Genomic DNA, 17,556 nt, shown 5'->3' with positions numbered 1-17,556 from the left:
ATGAGGGTTTCCAGGGTGTTCAGAGTCATTTTTAGTGCATTGCTATACAGTCATGTGGGTGCTATGCATTTGCTAAGGTATTCTAAATGGGTTTTCATGCCTTGCTAAGGGGTAACAACTCTGTGTGGTTTTTAATGCATTGCTTATTAGTTGCTAAGGCACTGTAGGTGTCTGTCAGGGCATTGCTATGTGGTTGCAAATGTGTTCTCAGTAGCTTTAGTGCTACCAATTGCAATTGCCGTGACTGTTCTTAGTGCATTATGATGTATTTGCTAGGGTGTTCTGGGTAGTTGCATACCAACAAAAAGCTCAACCTCGAGTCTCTAAAATTCTGGTCTCTAGATATGGCTCGAGTCCCTCTTTTTACCCGTTTTATTGTCTGCCATACAAAAAAAGTCTAATAATTTAGAAAAGTTAAAAAGCTGAACCATTTTATGTTAAATAGCCCAGATTATTATGTGGCACAAATCACAGTTGCTCACTTAATTGTGTTAACAAAAAGCAATATAAAAACGAATGACCATTTTAAACCGATGCCCCTCAACATTGCGTTTTCTTTTCAAAGCAAACATTCCTCTGTCAACTATCACTTTTCAGCAGACAGACAATAGCAGGAACTCAAAGTCTCAAACTGATGACACAGCAGTGCCGCGGGGTGAACGCCGCTGTTCTTTAACTACATTGAATGTCTGCTTCATTTTTCATGTTTCATGTCATGTTTCAATCTACTGATCTAACTGAATTTAGCCATTTGAATCACATTCATGGTGTTTTCAACAAGTGCACAGAAATAGAATTGTAAAAAGAACCGCTTTTTCAAGTTAGAAAAAGATATACGTTTATGATTGTTCAAAACTAATTTTATCATTCCTGTAGGTCAAATAGTAGAGGACTTCAAGAGCAAAAGTTTGATTCCCATAGAAAACGCCAACTGATTTAAGATAAAAGTGCTACTTAATGTGTGAATGTCACTGTTTAAATACCATTTTCACAAGTTTATCACTTTTAATAACAAGTCAACCTCAACTCTAACCCTAGCACTGCTGGCACTTACTATTTATGTGACCCTGTCTAATAAAATTAAGAAATCTGCAAATGCTCAGTGTACCGTTTTCAATTCTGCTGAGACCTGTAATCTTGTCAGCTGACAAACATGGACTTCCCAAACCACTGAGGCAAACGATGGAGGAAATCCGGTGATTTTTCTGTCAGGAAAGGATGTTTTTTTTCTCACCCTTTCCCTTGCTTGAAGCCGCTGTGTGGTCACATCAAACTTCTCTCGCTCGCGTCCAGCTGCTCAACATGCAAATCCTTGAAAGCACAATGAGTCAGAAGGTCTGAAGAGGGTTTTCTGGAGATGAATGAAATCGAGACATTCTGTTGTGTCCAGTGACTGGAGATAGTGGCCGTTCTGTTTGTTACATTTTTATCGTGACGACTTTTCTGGAATTTTTATCTGGTTTTGGGGAAGCAGACATGTCTTATCTTCTCATTTTGGGACTCATGGTACTGTGGACTTCACACATTCAGGTAAGTTGAAAAGTGGTTGCTTGCATCTTTAGTTAACGTTTTAAATAATTTGTTAAAAGCTTTTTGGACATGCGCCGTGGTTATACCAAGGTATTTATTGAAAAACCATGTAAATTGTGTATTATTTGAATATGAACTAAAAAAGTAAAATGATATTGCCATTACAAGTGCTACCATAGTGTCCAAAACAAATCAATTACAATGATTACTGTACCAAGATACTGACCCATTACACTTTTGTAAGGGTGGTATCATTTTTAATTAACAACTTTATTTGGACTATAATAATACCATTGTATATAATACTGTGTAAATAAATAGTGGTGGTACCGTGGTGCATTGCTGATATCAGATGATAAGAAGGTACTTTGATTTATATTATAGTTATTTACTATGATAGATACATTCAGGAAAGTTGCATGGAAATAGGTTGTTTATAGCGCCTACAGGTGCTTCTCGATGAATTAGAATGTCGTGGAAAGATTCATTTATTTCAGTAATTCAACTCAAATTGTGAAACTCTTGTTATAAATAAATTCAGTGCACACAGACTGAAGTAGTTTAAGTTTGATTCTTTTAATTGTGATGATTTTGGCTCACATTTAACAAAAACCCACCAATTCATCTCAACAAATTAGAATCATAAAACCAATAAAAAACATTTTTAGTGAATTGTTGGCCTTCTTGAAAGTATGTTCATTTACTGTACATGTAATAGATACTTGGTAGCGGCTCCTTTTGCTTTAATTTCTGCCTCAATTCAGCATGGCATGGAGGTGATCAGTTTGTGGCACTGCTGAGGTGGTCTGGAAGCCCAGGTTTCTTTGACAGTGGCCTTCAGCTCATCTGCACTTTTTTGGTCTCTTGATTCTCATCTTCCTCTTGAGAATAGCCCATAGATTCTCTCTGGGGTTCAGGTCTGGTGAGTTTGCTGGCCAGTCAAGCACACCAACACCATGGTCATTTAACCAACTTCTGGTGCTTTTGGCAGTGTGGGCAGGTGCCAAATCCTGCTGGAAAATGAAATCAGCATTTTCAAAAAGCAGGTCAGCAGAAGGAAGCATGAAGTGCTTTAAAATTTCTTGGTAAACGGGTGCAGTGACCTTTAACAAAAAGGACAAATAACATAATGGACAAACACCAGCAGATGACACTGCACCCCAAATCATCACATGCTGTGGAAACTTATCATGGGACTTCAAGTAACTTGGGCTATGAGCTTCTCCACCCTTCCTCCAGACTCTAGGACCTTGGTTTCCAAATGAAATACAAAATTTGTTCTTATCTGAAAAGAGGACTTTGGACCAATGGGCAACAAACCAGTTCTTCTTCTCCTTAGTCCAGGTAAGACACCTCTGATGTTGTCTGTGGTTCAGCAAATTCCTCGACACATCTGTGTGTGGCGCTTTTGATGCCTTGACCCCAGCCTCAGTCCATTCCTTGTGAAGTTCACTTAAATTATTGAATCCAGTTTACTTCACAATCCTCATAAGACTGCGGTTCTCTCGGTTGGTTGTGCATCTTTTTCTCCCACACTTTTTCCTTCCATTCAACTTTCTGTTAACACGCTTGGATACAGCACTCTGTGAACAGCCAGCTTCTTTAGCAATGAATGTTTATGGCTTACCCTCCTTGTGAAGGGTGTCAATGATTGTCTTCTGGACAACTGTCAGATCAGCAGTCTTCCCCATGATTGTGTAGCCTAGTGAATCAAATTGAGAGACCATTTTGAAGACTCAGGAAACCTTTGCAGGTGTTTTGAGTTGATTAGCTGATTGGCATGTCACCATATTATGAATAATTTTTTGAGATAGTGAATTGGTGGGTTTTTGTTAAATGTATCATGTTTAAACGCGTACAATATCATAATATTTTTAATGCCATGAAGTATAAAGTACAAATACGATGGTGTAAAGATTTGAACTCGTTACTTTAATGTTACCTCAGAGTAGATTTGCGTTTAAAAAATAGTTTTTCACGTAAATCACGTTTTTTTTACTTTACGTTAGCCTGCTTGTCCACAGTAACGATACAAAATGTTTGTTCTAGAACCAACTTTTGTTTATTGTCGTTCCCAGGCCGTTTCTAACCGCTGCAATGCATCCGTTGATGTCCTTCACAAGACTCCCTGCACTTCCTGTGCCGCTTCCGCCGCCGTCGTCTGCCCGCGAGGGTTCAGGAAGATCAACCAGAACCCCGAAATCTGCAAGTATGTGATTATCCAGGCTCTTCCTTTTCTGTTCGCTCAGAAAGTTTGTGTTTAACGTGTCCTGTCCTTACCCCTGCTTCAGATACGTTGTGGAAATCGGCAGTCGTCAAGTGGAGCTGTCAGGGTGTTCTCACAGCTGTCAGGGCGTCACGACAGTCCAGCACTGCTGTCCGGGCTTCTGGGGCTCCCTGTGCTTGCGTGAGTTACACTGAGATAAAGTGTTTAGAAAAATGTCATCAAGCATCTATCTATCTAATATAAATTAGCATGTAAACACTTTTTCAGACCATACAGACAGAGTGATCTGTATCAGTCAAGTATGGTGATATGGTGAAATGTACTTTATGGTGCTTTAGGTTAGTATCTATGAATGATGAAATGATGAATTTTCTAACTAGTCTTGTGTGTTTTTCTAGCTTGCCCTAGCTGGTCTGGAAAGATTTGTAACGGTTATGGTACATGTGAATCTGAAAATGGCACCTGTGTTTGTAATGTAAGTGCATGAGTTGCATTCTTTTACTTAAAGTAAAATTTAAAATGTACTACATTTTTATTGCATTTTATTTATTTTTAGAAAATATGAGTTTTCAATCTACTTATATGTTTATGTTAATTCAAACGATTTTGTTGAAATAGATCAACATTTATTAAAGTTTTAAGTAATATGATATTAAAATAAATAAAGAATTAATAGTATAGCCTTCATCAGAGTTACTTTTCTGAATTGTGTTTTTTTACTTCTACATAATTATCCAGTTTTTGTTGACATAAATGAATAAGAAAATATGTATGTATTTATTTTTTTAAATAATCTTTAAAAAATTATATTCTTCAGTTTTGTTAATTCATTTTTTTTATTAAATTGATGCTTATTTATTAATTTATTAAAATAAGCTATGTTCAATAAAATTTGTACCTAATAATAATAATAATAATAATAAAATAATAATGGTAATATTAATAATAATCAACATTTTTTTCAGGAGGGATATACAGGTTTTGCGTGTCAGAATTGTGTGAATGAGAATGCCTATGGAGACCACTGCCGTTCAGGTCTGTTATTTGTGTTGATTTCTGATAGCATAAAATAATAATAATCACCATTTTTTGGAGATAAAATTGTCTAATTGTTAAACTGCTGTAGAGTGCAGCTGTGTGAATGGAAAGTGTAACTCCGGTCCGAATGGAGATGGTGAATGTTACTGCCAGCCGCCATTTTCAGGCCCAAAGTGTGATAAAGGTAACTTAGGAATTGTGTCTATACGTACCCATGGTGCATTCAATATCCAGTTACTTTCAGTAAATATAATAATGCTTATTGTATTAAATCACATTTTTTGTTTCCTGTGCAGTTTCTTCATCTTGTTCAAACTGCCCAGCCCATTCATACTGTAAGGGAGACCACACAAATGCTGTGTGCGAATGTCTGCCTGGATTCAAGAAGAAAGGAAATGCATGTACAGGTACTTCCGATGTTTAACCACATGTGTATATGTATGAGATGCATTTTGCAAATGCAGGATAATTTTCCTTTAGTTTTAATGCAAGACATATCCCAAGTGAACAGCGTAGTCATTTATTTATTGTTTGGTTGCATTAAGAATTTCAGAATTCGCAAGCTTTCTGATATGTTATGTTTAAATATGCAAACGAGGCAGAATATTTGCATAAAGACCATTGGATAAAGTCATATTCAAAATAGATTTGAATTAAATTGTATTGACATATTAGAGTTATTAGGTTTTTATTGAGGGGAAAATACTGTCAACATCCAGAAAAGCATATTCAGCATGATTTTAGGAACAAAGTGTACTATAAAACCAAGCGAACTATATTAAAATTAAATTAAATTATAAATTAACACTTTTATCTGAAGCAATTTACAGTGCATTCAGGTTAAAAATGTTTTACCTAACATGTGTTCCCTGGGAATTGAACCCACAACATACAACCAATATGAACAAACATTCAGTAAAATTATTCCGAATATAGATGGGAATAAAACTGTACATTTTGTGTATGTAAGTGCTAATGAAGTGAAACTTTTTTAGATAAAACGGCTTGTAAATGTTATGTACTGTAACAGACGCAAACAGATAAAGTGCAATAGAATAAACACTCCAAAGTGTGTTCTTTCTACTAGTCTGAAACAACACATATAAATTAAAACCTCAAAACTGAAAGCAAAGTCTTGGCTTGAGGTTTCTCAATCCTTTTAGAGGCTGGTTCCTACCCATCATGTCTTTCTGTCCCGTTCCAGGTTCCTGGTGTTCACCGGCGATTTGTGACACAAATGCTAAATGTGTATTAAGCGGTGGAAAGTTTCAGTGCGAGTGTGAAGAGGGATTCAGAGGAGACGGCAAACACTGCATTCCCATCAACCCCTGCGACGCTAATAACGGAGGCTGTCCTGTGGAGTCCACCGCCTGTGAATTCACAAGCCCAGGAAATGTGAGCAATGAATCTGAATCTGAAGCTAATGTGGAGTTCAGTTGTGGGTTGTTGCTATGTGAGTGCTGTGTGTGTTTCTCTCCAGTCGAAATGTGTGTGTTTGCCTGGAATGGAATCGTCCGACCCGTCCAAGGGCTGCATGCAGAAGTCGGCCTGCACATCGGGTTCATGCCATGTCAGCGCCCGCTGCGAGACCAACTCAGACGGCACGCCCAGGTCTGTCTGGGTGCTTCTCTCGTGATAACATGACAAAGGCAACTTTCACATCCTGCAAAAGTGATTCTGTTGCGTCATGAGTAGCTCGCAGAAGGCCAGGGGTATAACCCGAGACCTTTCATTCTTTCAGCTGCCGCTGCAACGCTCAACAGATCGGCGATGGCAGACGCTGCTATGCTAACCTCATGGAAAGGGTTCTGGAGCTGGACAGAGACGGCAGTCAGGCAGGAAACCTCACTGGAAGCCTTCGGTTCTTTGGTGGGTCTGCTGAGATCACCAGACCTGCTTCCCCGCTCTTTTGAGTTTGCTTTATCAGTTTGAAATCGGACCGCTCTGACGGCGTGCTGTGTGTTTTTCAGAGCAAGCGTGTGAGTTCACACTCAGCCAGCACGGCCCGTTCACGGCGTTCATTCCTGTGGGACAGAATCCTTTCCAAGTGGGTTGAAGCAGTTTGTGTTTCACGTCCTCATAATGTTTCCTGTTTTTTACTTCCTGTTTGTCGCGAACAGATGTTTATGTGTGCTGTGCTCTTTAGACTCTTACAGGAAGCTCCTCGAGCAGTGTCCTGAATGAAGTGTGCAAAAATCACCTCATCCTCGGACAGAAACTCTACAGAGATCTGGAGGGGAAAGACATGTGGATGTACGGAGGAGAAAAGATCCGATTCAAAACAAAAAAGGTGTCCATCTGTCTTTCCATCTATCTATATATCCATCTATCTAATGTCCGTCTGTCCGTCCGTCCGTCTATCTATCTATCTATCTATCTATCTATCTATCTATCCTGTCTGTCCATCATCCATCCATCTAATGTCAGTCTGTCCATCCATCCATCCATTCATCCATCTAATGTCAGTCTGTCCGTCCGTCCGTCCATCCGTCCGTCTGTCTATCTATCTATCTATCTATCTAGTCCGTCCGTCCGTCCATCCATTGTTCGTATTATCTACAATACTATTGTTCTATTATTCTTTATATCATTCTATCATTGTGTCTATCAATTTACCTTTCACACTATCATACTAGCTACCATTCTACATCAGTCTTTCCATCGTTCCGTCTATCCTTCTGTCATTCTGTCTATTTTTCTATCATTCCATTTATCGTCTTTTACATTGTTCTATCGTTCTATCTATCGCTCTATCATTCTATCGTGCTTTCTATCATTCCTTCATTTTATCTATCATTCTGTCAATCATTCTAACATTCTATCTGTTGTTCTATCATACTATCTATCACTCTATCTATCGTACTGTCTATCATTATATCATTTTTCTATCGTTCTATCATATTTTTTTTCCGTTCTTCCTATTGTACTAATGTTCTGTCATTCTACATCAGTCGTTCTATTGTCCCGTCTATCATTCTATACTTCTTTGCATTCTATCAATCAGTGTTACATTCTATCATTCTATCTATTATATCGTCTATAACTCTTTCTATCATTCTTAAAACCATGCTATCTATTGTTTTATCATTTTATCTATCATTCATTCATTCTGTCTATCATTTTAACATTCTGTCGATCGTTCTGTTTATTGTACTGTTTATAATTATTTATGTCATTCTTTGAATCATTCTATCTATCTTTCTATTCTTCTATCATTCTATCACTTTATCTATCATACTGTACACTCACCTAAAGGATTATTAGGACACCTGTTCAATTTCTCATTAATGCAATTATCTAATCAACCAATCACATGGCAGTTGCTCCAATGCATTTAGGGATGTGGTCCTGGTCAAGACAATCTCCTGAACTCCAAACTGAATGTCAGAATGGGAAAGAAAGGTGATTCTAAGCAATTTTGAGCGTGGGGTTGTTGGTGCCAGACGGGCCGGTCTGAGTATTTCACAATCTGCTCAGTTACTGGGATTTTCACGGGCAACCATTTCTAGGGTTTACAAAGAATGGTGTGCAAAGGCAAAAACATCCAGTATGTGGCAGTCCTGTGGGTGAAAATGCCTGGTTGATGCTAGACGTCAGAGGAGAATGGGCCGACTGATTCAAGCTGATAGACGAGCAACTTTGACTGAAATAACCACTCGTTACAACCAAGGTATACAGCATAGCATTTGTGAAGCCACAACATGCACAACCTTGAGATGGATGGGCAACATCAGCAGAAGACCCCACCAGGTACCACTCATCTCCCCTACAAATAGGGAAAAGAGGCTACAGTCTGCACAAGCTCACCAAAATTGGACAGTTGAAGACTGGAAAAATGTTGCCTGGTCTGATGAGTCTCGATTTCTGTTGAGACATTCAGATTGTAGAGTCAGATTTTGGCGTAAACCGACATGTTACAACTCTACAGGCTGGTGGTGGTGGTGGTGTAATGGGCCCTTTAGTGCAAAATGGGCATCATTTAAATGCTACAGCCTACCTGAGCATTGTTTCTGACCATGTCCATCCCTTTATGACCACCATGTCCCCATCCTCTTATGGCTACATCCAGCAGGATAATGCACCATGTCACAAAGCTCGAATAATTTCAGATTGGTTTCTTGAACATGACAATGAGTTCACTGTACTAAAATGGCCCCAGAGTCACCAGATCTCAACCCAATAGAGCTTCTTTGGGATGTGGTGGAACGGGAGCTTCATGCCCTGGATGTGCATCCCACAAATCTCCATCAACTGCAAGATGCTATCATATCAATATGGGCCAACATTTCTAAAGAATGCTTTCAGCACCTTGTTGAATCAATGCCACCTAGAATTAAGGCCGTTCTGAAGGAGAAAGGGGGTCAAACACAGTTTTAGTGTTTCTAATAATCCTTTAGGGGAGTGTATATTGTTCTGTCATGCTATCTTTCATTCTTTCTATCGATAAATGTCTGTCTATTGTTCCATTCATCATTCTCTCGTCTATTTTTTCTGTCTGATATATTAATGCCTCAGTCCACTGATTTTTGCATGTGTCTGCAGCATTTTATCCTGATGAGGGATCCAGACGTGTTGTTTACTATACTTGAGAGCGATATCCCAGCATCCAATGGAATAATTCATATTATTGACAAGCCCTTTACGCTTGCTCATATCGAGTCTTCAAACAACAACATGGAGGTAATGCTGTTCAAACAGTTTCACAAGCAGCTAATCTAGTAATGAAATCTGATGAATGACACACAGCACCAACCTCAACACCCTCTAATGTAGATCTTCTTTTCTGCAACCTCAAGTTCTCCTCAAAGACCATCAGGGAGATTTTCAGAGAGGATGAAAGGTTCAATCGATTCCTGTCTCTGATTGATGTGAGTGATCTCCTCTCCCAATCTTTTTCTGCATTTCTCCACTGAACCCGTGCACTGAGAACATTTTTTCCTCTTTTTGCTGCAGAATTGTGGAGCCCTGTTGCCTGTCGGAGGTTCAGGTCCGCTTACAGTGTTTGTTCCTTCCAACACAGCCATAGACAGATTCAGAGATGGAAGTCTTGTGTACATGCTGAATGACGTGAGCTGCCATTATGTGTTTTCTGTCTCTATTGAAGTTGGATATGTACAAAACAAATTATTGAGAACACCAATTTACTAAAGATTTTAATCAAATCTTTAGGATGTTCATATATGTGTTCAAATAACACACACTGATCTTTCATCTCTTTGTTATAAAGGCCAAACCAAAGCTTCAGTCACTTCTGAAACACCATATGTTCTCCCTGGCTGCTGTGAGTCTCCATTGACATACAAAATCATGTGCTGAATGGTTTCCCACAGTTAATTTGACTTCAAAATTAGGCTTTTATGAACATTATTTCCAGTTAAATGGTTTGACAAATGAAAATGCTTTTAAAAGTTTAAGAAATGATATTCTAGGAAGCATCTGATTGGACAAAAATGTGTATGCCTGTGAGTTTATTTGGGTCATTGGGGCATGTTTGGGGTCATTTGTTGATGGGAAACATCATTACCTGTATGTGGAGCTCTTGTGAGATTAGAATTAGCTTCCTCCTAGGTTAAGTGTAGGGTTGCTTCAGGACTTACAGTTTAGACTGCAATATTTTTGGACCATTTTTTAAATAATACTAATTGTCTGTTTGAGTTTTTAAACTAATCTTAAAATCTCCTTGCCTAAGGTCACTGTGGACCAGCTTGCTAGCATGTCTGAGATTACAACAATGGCCAATGAGGTCTTAAGGATCAATGCCTCTGAGGATGTAAGTGAATGTGCTTCATTGATTTCATTGGCTTGAACTCCTAATGGGAGTGAGCAATTTTTATGAAATTTGGTACAAATGTTTTAGCCCTCATTCTGTTTAAAAAAAAATAAAAATTGGTGACTTAGCAGCATTGTAATAATGGGAAATTGAAAAATGATGGGACTGTTGTTTATACGCTCTCTCAATTAATCCACAGGGAAGAGTCTTTTTGGGCGATAAAGGAATATATCTCGAAACGAAAGACATTGTCGCATCCAATGGAATCATTCACATGATTGATGGAGTTCTTGTGCCTTCCTTCATAGTTCCCATAATGCCCCATCGGTGTGATATAAATGGGAGCAGGATCTCTTTTGTAGGTCCCTTTTAAATATGTCTTCACATAATCAAATGACCAACACAATGATTGTGTTCAATTTTATGTTAAATACAATTAATTTATTTATCATGGTTAATAAAACATCTGTACAACAAGTTTTTGTAAAAAATTCAATGAAAAATGTTCCTTCTTTTCATAGGGTACCTGTGTCCGATGCAGCCATATCCATGAGACACAATGTCCGCCTGGAAGTGTTGAGCTGGTATTTTACGTTTTCAATTAATTATGAACTCCATTAACGCATCTATAATCAGTATGTAATTGATAAAAGACATTTTAAATGAATATATTTTCTAAATTAAATCAACCAATGAAGAATATCTAAACATGAGCAACATTTACAGGTACAGCTGTATCATTTATTGATGTAAACACTGCATTGGAGCTTTTTTTTCACCTTGGTAGGAAAATTATTTAAGAGGCTGTGAGCCAATTCCTGATCAACGATGGTCGTACTCTATCTATGAGGAAGGCTGTGCCAAATACTGCAACATTACTCAGACGGTATGAAAACAAGGTCTCAGATCCCACATACAAACACAACCCACAATTGTTTGCAAATGTTTTTCTCCATAGGTAAACTGTTTTTTAAGAATAGCCTATAAACCTTTCAAGACAGACTTACTATATGCTACGAGGTTGTTCTTCGAGTGTATATACCTCATTTGAAGCCATCAGTCTGCATTATTTCAAATTATTCTCAAAGTAATCCCATTTAAGAGCAGAATTCATAGTGAAGAACTACATTACCCATGATTCCATACAAAGTAATTTGAGTTGCAGTGAGCAAATCACACCACAAAAGCTTGTAAGTAAACATATTTTGCAATAAACTCAAAATGTATTGCTTCTACAGATATAATCAATAACTTTAAATGAGTTTCACCATTGTTTAATTCGACAATGTAATTTGCAGTGGTTCATGGGATTGTAGTTCTTTCCCTTACTGAAGCCATTTAATACACAGTCTTGTACATTTGTCTTTTCGCCCATTTATTTTTTCCAAAGTTTGTAATGTTGTGATTGTTCTGTAGCTGGTTGGCTTGGTTTATGGATTTTAAACTTTTATTGAATTCAGTTGGGGAAAAATGAATAGCAAAAATGCATCTGAACCACCGCCATTGAAAAAGTGGACGGGCACTAATGCACTCAATTTATAATGAATAATCTGTATGAATATGGACGTTTGTGAGAAGTGCACCATCTTGTTTTCAGATGCCACAGTGTTGTAGTGGTTTCTATGGGCCGGACTGTAAACCGTGCATTGGGGGTTTCCAGCACCCATGTTATGACAAAGGGACTGTGAGTATGCAACCCTACGGTCACTACAATCGTTACTGGAAGTTCTGCTGTTTATTTGTCACCTGTCTGTCCAATAGTGTTTTGATGGCATCAATGGGAACGGCTCCTGTAAGTGTGAACCAGCGTTTACAGGTGTAGGCTGCCACCTCTGCTCAGACCCCAACAAACATGGAGAGAACTGTGATGAAGGTGAAGTTATATACCTTATATATTGTCAAAGGATTTTTGTGCAAACCCCGCTGGTATAGTACCAGTCACAGTGACCTCTTCCTCTGCTCGTGCTCTGTTTGCTCCTCTAGATTGCCACTGTGTCCATGGCATTTGTGATAACAGGCCTGGCAGTATGGGGGTGTGTAGAAGAGGATCCTGTCGGGATGGGTTTTCAGGGAAGCTTTGTGACCAGACAGCCACCCCCTGCAATTCAGACGGCGTCCTCGAGCACTGCCACATTCACGCCAAATGTGTCTACAACAACCAGCAAACCATGTTAGTGTAGATCATTGTAGACTGCAGTCGGCTATTTTATTATATATATTAGGGATGTCAAATTTCGATTATTTCCATGATCGATCGTCGTTTAAATTAACGATCAATTAATCGATTAATCGTTAACCCTAATACTGCAAAATGCGTCTATTGCAGGCACGCAGTCAGCGGTATGACAGGATGTGCAAAAGCCACACACAAAATGCTTTCTCACTTGAATTAAAGAGGTTTTAGTCTGAATAAAATGCTAGTAGCAGGATTATAAAATGAATAGATGCGATTATGATCATTTGATAAAATGAAGAGAGCGCGCCATACTTTTGAGGTCATTTTACTTTGTTGACAGTTTCCAATCCCGCAAAGAGAACGCTGAACGCGCCTCTTTAAATGGTTTTGTGGTGCTCGTTGTTGTATTTTAAAGCACAATTGCAATGTTTTCAACTGACATTATTGTATAAAATTATCCGAAATGTGGAGCGCGTGTGACTGCGCTGCACATTAAGTGAAATACATCGGCGCCGCTGCACCAAAACACAGTTGCTCACATTAATTTGATCCTGCTGGATTCTGTCCTAGAAAATGTCAGATTTTTAAAAATCCGGCATACAGCGCATTAGATCGTGACAGTGCATGCGTGCACACGAGGATGTGCGAGCGCGGCTTTGGCTAGATTTATTTGGAGGTTATTGCTCATGTCTCATTCGGCACAAATCGAAATGTTTCCATATTCGCAATGTATTTGAATGTTAAACTATTATTTATAATGTAAACTAGGCTTGTACTTAACACGCATTCGCATATAGACGGAAAAGATGATCCTCTTCATATGAGCAAAAACGTCCTTGGAACAGCAGAGAGGACCGGTATACTACGGTCTATTTAAACTGACCAGTGTAACCTTTTAATCAGTGTTGGGGCTAGTTACTCAAAAAAGTAATATATTACATATTACATATTACTCTCAAAAATAGTAATGCCTTACTTTACTTTATTACTCCCTGGAGAAAGTAACTAGTTATATTACTAGTTATATTACTAGTTACATCTTTTTTTCTTAATTACTCTATGATTGCCTGAGATGCATCAGATGGAGGGAGAACATACAAAGGAGGAGTGTTCTTTAGGGTCTTTATCAGTGGCGGCTCCTGCCAATTCTCTCAGGGGGGACAAATGTTTGCTCTATTAATGAGGATAGGTCACCCATTCAATTGATAAATTAACGGGTAGTTAAAGATGTAAAGGGAACCGAACTACTATAGTATTAATTAAAAATAAACTGACATTAGGAATCAATCTCTTGCACTCCTTATTTTTCTATATCCGTGTTAACACTATTCATCAGCATATGAAGACTAACACTAGGATGTGGTTTTTCCAAAAAATACTTTTTACTTTTCGATTTCAGTTTAATAAGAAATAATTGAAGTCACATAAATCACTGTTTACACAACTCACTTATATTACTGCTCGTCAGTACACCTGTTCTCTAATCAGCGGTTAATTCCATCAGGTGCGTGATTTCACATAGAGCAGCTGTTACTACACAGAGCCGTTATTAACTGAGAAGATGCGCAAATCCAGTTCATTTTCAGCGTTTATTGGCACGGTTGTATGAACATATGGTTCACGCACCTGATGGAATAAACCGCTGATTAGAGAACCGGCTTTACTGAGATGCGCATTAACGAGCGGCCGATCGTGATCGGAGCACTCCTACAAAATAATTACTGAATCTCCACCCGTCGAAACTAGCTTTCTGTTGCTGGGAACCTTCCTCTGAAAAAGAGCTTGCCATTGTTGACGCTTCCATTTTTCCCCATCTGTCTGAGCGTGCCGCTCTGCTGCCGGCTGTCGACCAATCAGTGATGGTAAATGATACCTCGTGCCAAACCCAGACCAATCACTGTTCCATTCACGCCCTCCTTCCCTTCCCTTCTGTTCTCTGTGTTGTGTGCCTTGTGTGTGTGATGAAGGTGCTACTGGCAAATGTAACGCAAGTAACTAGCTTGGGAAAACTGTAATAATATTACCATTTTCAGACGAGTAATGCCTTACACTACTAGTTACTGAAAAAAGTAATATTATTACAGTAACGCGTTACTTTGTAACGCGTTACACCCAACACTGCTTTTAATGTTTAGTTGACATTTTATTTTGATAATGAACAGACTGCGATGTAACTTTGAATCGCTAGAATATACGTGTGCAGCAGGCTCCGGGGCGATCGAAACAGCTGAGACATTAAAAAATATATATATTTTCCGCAAAAGTGTTTACTTTCATTTGTGCACACTCACAATAAAAACAGAAGATTTGTGCTCTTGTAAAATAAAGCAAACAAACAGAATGCGTTGTCATCCTTTTTTTTTTTTTTTTTTGTGAACTTATGGTGTGCCCACACTTCTGTTTTAAATCCGTTAATCTTAATTAGCCTATTTAAGTCGGATATATTTCGCATAGCCTATTTAAAAAAAAAAAAAAGGTTTATTTTATTATCTTTCGCTTTTAATAACTGTTTTCGCATCTCTTACTGTGGTAAACATGGGAAGGGAAATTAAAGATTTCATGAATTAAGAATTCGTTCGATTTATTAATTTGTTCCCTTATTTCACTTAAATCATGGGTTATTTAGGGAACAAAATTAATGAAACATGGACAATTGCCACATTAATAATTCGTAGCAATGAATTAACAAGTTGTAGGAATGAATAGACTACCTGTCCTGTCACTGTGTCCCGCAGCCCTGCAAAGCGCACGATATAAAACAGTTATCTGATGAAATGATTAGTAACTACATTTCTATTGCATTTAATGTTGAAGAACGTTTATGTTGTTTCTATTTTAATGTACTTTAAAGTTTAAATCACATTAAAAGCTTAATTTGTACATTGTGAATGAATGATGATGCTTTTATATATCGTCACCGTCACTCACAGCCGCTCGCACGTGTTGAGTGCGCATGAGCCGCACGCAGCCCAACACTGAATCGGTTAACCGACCATCGATAGCCTTAATCGATTGCATCTCTTATCGACAATTAATCGATCATCGATTAATCGTTGACATCCCTAATATATATCTATATATATATATTTATCATTGGTTTAATTAACCATTTGTTTACCATTTATCAATTCAGCAAATATTTGGCAGGTTTTTTTTTTTTATATAACCCAATATTTATACTCAATATTTTATTTTAGACTGCAATCAGGTATTTCGTTTCCATTACTTTTCACAATCAGTTTTATTATTTTATTTTATTTCTTTATACAGTCAGGTTTATTTGATTTTATTTATACAATATTATTTTTTTTTGCAAATATCTTTTTTTTTTTTTTAAGAGCCCAATACTTTTACTGCAGTGCCCTTTTGAAGCAAGCATGTTAGTAATGGAGTTTATGTGCGGACTTGTTAATCTTTGGCATGTTATTGATCTATCATGCATTGTGCTATAGGTGTGTTTGTCTGCCTGGATATGAAGGAGACGGCTACACCTGCATTAAAACCGATCCCTGCCTCCAACCGCAGAGAGGAGGCTGCGATGTCAATGTAAAACAAATGTTCCCTTTTCCAGTGGTTTGCATTTAGCAATGTCTGCCTAATTTAGCAGAATGAACCAATTTGCTAGAATCTGTCAGACTTTATAATTCCTTTCTATGATATATGATACTATGATAAGCTCATGTTGAGCTCGCCTCAGGGTTTGTGTGTGTGTGTGTGTTTTATAGGCCAGATGCATGTACAGTGCAGGAATGGTGAATTGTGCTTGTATGGAAGGATGGACAGGTGATGGACGTTTGTGTGTGGGAATCAATAACTGCTTGAGCGAGAGTCGTGGTGGATGTCATGAAAATGCAGAATGCAGAGTCACCGGACCAGGACAGGTAATATTGGACAAGCTGTGAAGATATAACTAACCAGTATAATATCTCCATTGTTTTTCCTAGACACCATTGAGATTAAATGAAGCTCCTGTTGAAAGGCTTTTGCATGTTGGAGTTTCACTCGTGTCTTCTCTAGCCCTTATCTCATGTTCTGGGTCAATTTGAACTAAAAACATATTTGTGTTGTATTTCTATTGCAGTTATGAAGTCTGTTTGACCAACAAATTTAATTTTTAAAAGCAGGTGCACAGAATTAATAAAAAACGTATATTGTTATGTCAGTTTCACAACTACAATCTGAGGGTCTTTACATTTATGCTTTTGTTATTTTTCATCACTTCTTGCCTGTGGATTTGGCTTTAACCCATGATCTCATGTTTGAGCTTCAGGAAAGTGCACAAAACTACCAAAAACTTATTTAGAAAAAAAGTACTGTTTGCAATATTCACATTAAAAAAGATTATCTGGAACACAACAACTGTACTCACAATTTTAACATAATACTAGACATCTCAAAAATCTCAAACTTTTCATATAGTTGCCAAAATGCCAAAATCAGTTCAATCAATAGCCAGATCAATAGCCAGAGATTAATGATATATTAAATTAAAATTATACTGAGATATTTATGAAAGTTTGCATTTCTTTAAAGAAATTTTAAGAGAAAATCTGAGACCAAATTAATATTTGTATAAAACCCATCCAAGAACTTAGCTATAAATGAATATTGCATACCCAGAACTGAGTCTTGTTCAACTTATTTCTCTGTTCAGAATGAATGTAGCTGCAGGAAAGGCTACATGGGAGATGGCATCGTCTGCAAAACTGTCAACCCCTGCATGTCAAATAACGGAGGCTGCCATTCTCTGGTCTGTATTTCATGCTTGCAGATTTATCTGTTAAATAAATCTCTACATGTCTGAACAATCTGTCA

General features: G+C 37.9%; 1 protein-coding gene across 2 annotated transcripts in view; it reads left to right on the top strand.

Annotated features, from left to right (window-relative positions):
* The first annotated feature begins 1,235 nt into the window (after nucleotides 1-1,235).
* Nucleotides 1,236-17,556, top strand: part of LOC113064704 (stabilin-1-like) — a 32,772-nt gene continuing 16,451 nt past the window's right edge. For both annotated transcript variants that reach the window (XM_026235585.1, XM_026235584.1), the window contains exons 1-26: nucleotides 1,236-1,530; nucleotides 3,609-3,739; nucleotides 3,822-3,937; nucleotides 4,156-4,232; nucleotides 4,723-4,792; nucleotides 4,884-4,979; nucleotides 5,092-5,202; nucleotides 6,000-6,190; nucleotides 6,276-6,406; nucleotides 6,537-6,664; nucleotides 6,766-6,842; nucleotides 6,942-7,085; nucleotides 9,338-9,475; nucleotides 9,592-9,663; nucleotides 9,749-9,862; nucleotides 10,023-10,076; nucleotides 10,485-10,565; nucleotides 10,765-10,923; nucleotides 11,087-11,149; nucleotides 11,353-11,451; nucleotides 12,163-12,249; nucleotides 12,327-12,438; nucleotides 12,549-12,735; nucleotides 16,194-16,287; nucleotides 16,467-16,622; nucleotides 17,396-17,491. In XM_026235585.1, coding sequence (XP_026091370.1) covers nucleotides 1,477-1,530; nucleotides 3,609-3,739; nucleotides 3,822-3,937; nucleotides 4,156-4,232; nucleotides 4,723-4,792; nucleotides 4,884-4,979; nucleotides 5,092-5,202; nucleotides 6,000-6,190; nucleotides 6,276-6,406; nucleotides 6,537-6,664; nucleotides 6,766-6,842; nucleotides 6,942-7,085; nucleotides 9,338-9,475; nucleotides 9,592-9,663; nucleotides 9,749-9,862; nucleotides 10,023-10,076; nucleotides 10,485-10,565; nucleotides 10,765-10,923; nucleotides 11,087-11,149; nucleotides 11,353-11,451; nucleotides 12,163-12,249; nucleotides 12,327-12,438; nucleotides 12,549-12,735; nucleotides 16,194-16,287; nucleotides 16,467-16,622; nucleotides 17,396-17,491 — 2,838 coding nt within the window. In that variant the 5' untranslated portion in view covers nucleotides 1,236-1,476. The remainder of the gene's footprint in view (nucleotides 1,531-3,608; nucleotides 3,740-3,821; nucleotides 3,938-4,155; nucleotides 4,233-4,722; nucleotides 4,793-4,883; nucleotides 4,980-5,091; nucleotides 5,203-5,999; nucleotides 6,191-6,275; nucleotides 6,407-6,536; nucleotides 6,665-6,765; nucleotides 6,843-6,941; nucleotides 7,086-9,337; nucleotides 9,476-9,591; nucleotides 9,664-9,748; nucleotides 9,863-10,022; nucleotides 10,077-10,484; nucleotides 10,566-10,764; nucleotides 10,924-11,086; nucleotides 11,150-11,352; nucleotides 11,452-12,162; nucleotides 12,250-12,326; nucleotides 12,439-12,548; nucleotides 12,736-16,193; nucleotides 16,288-16,466; nucleotides 16,623-17,395; nucleotides 17,492-17,556) is intronic.

The sequence above is a fragment of the Carassius auratus genome, chromosome 47 (genome assembly GCF_003368295.1).
Source record: "Carassius auratus strain Wakin chromosome 47, ASM336829v1, whole genome shotgun sequence".
NCBI classification, from domain to species: Eukaryota; Metazoa; Chordata; class Actinopteri; order Cypriniformes; family Cyprinidae; genus Carassius; species Carassius auratus.
This window is presented reverse-complemented; position numbering and strand designations above follow the sequence as displayed.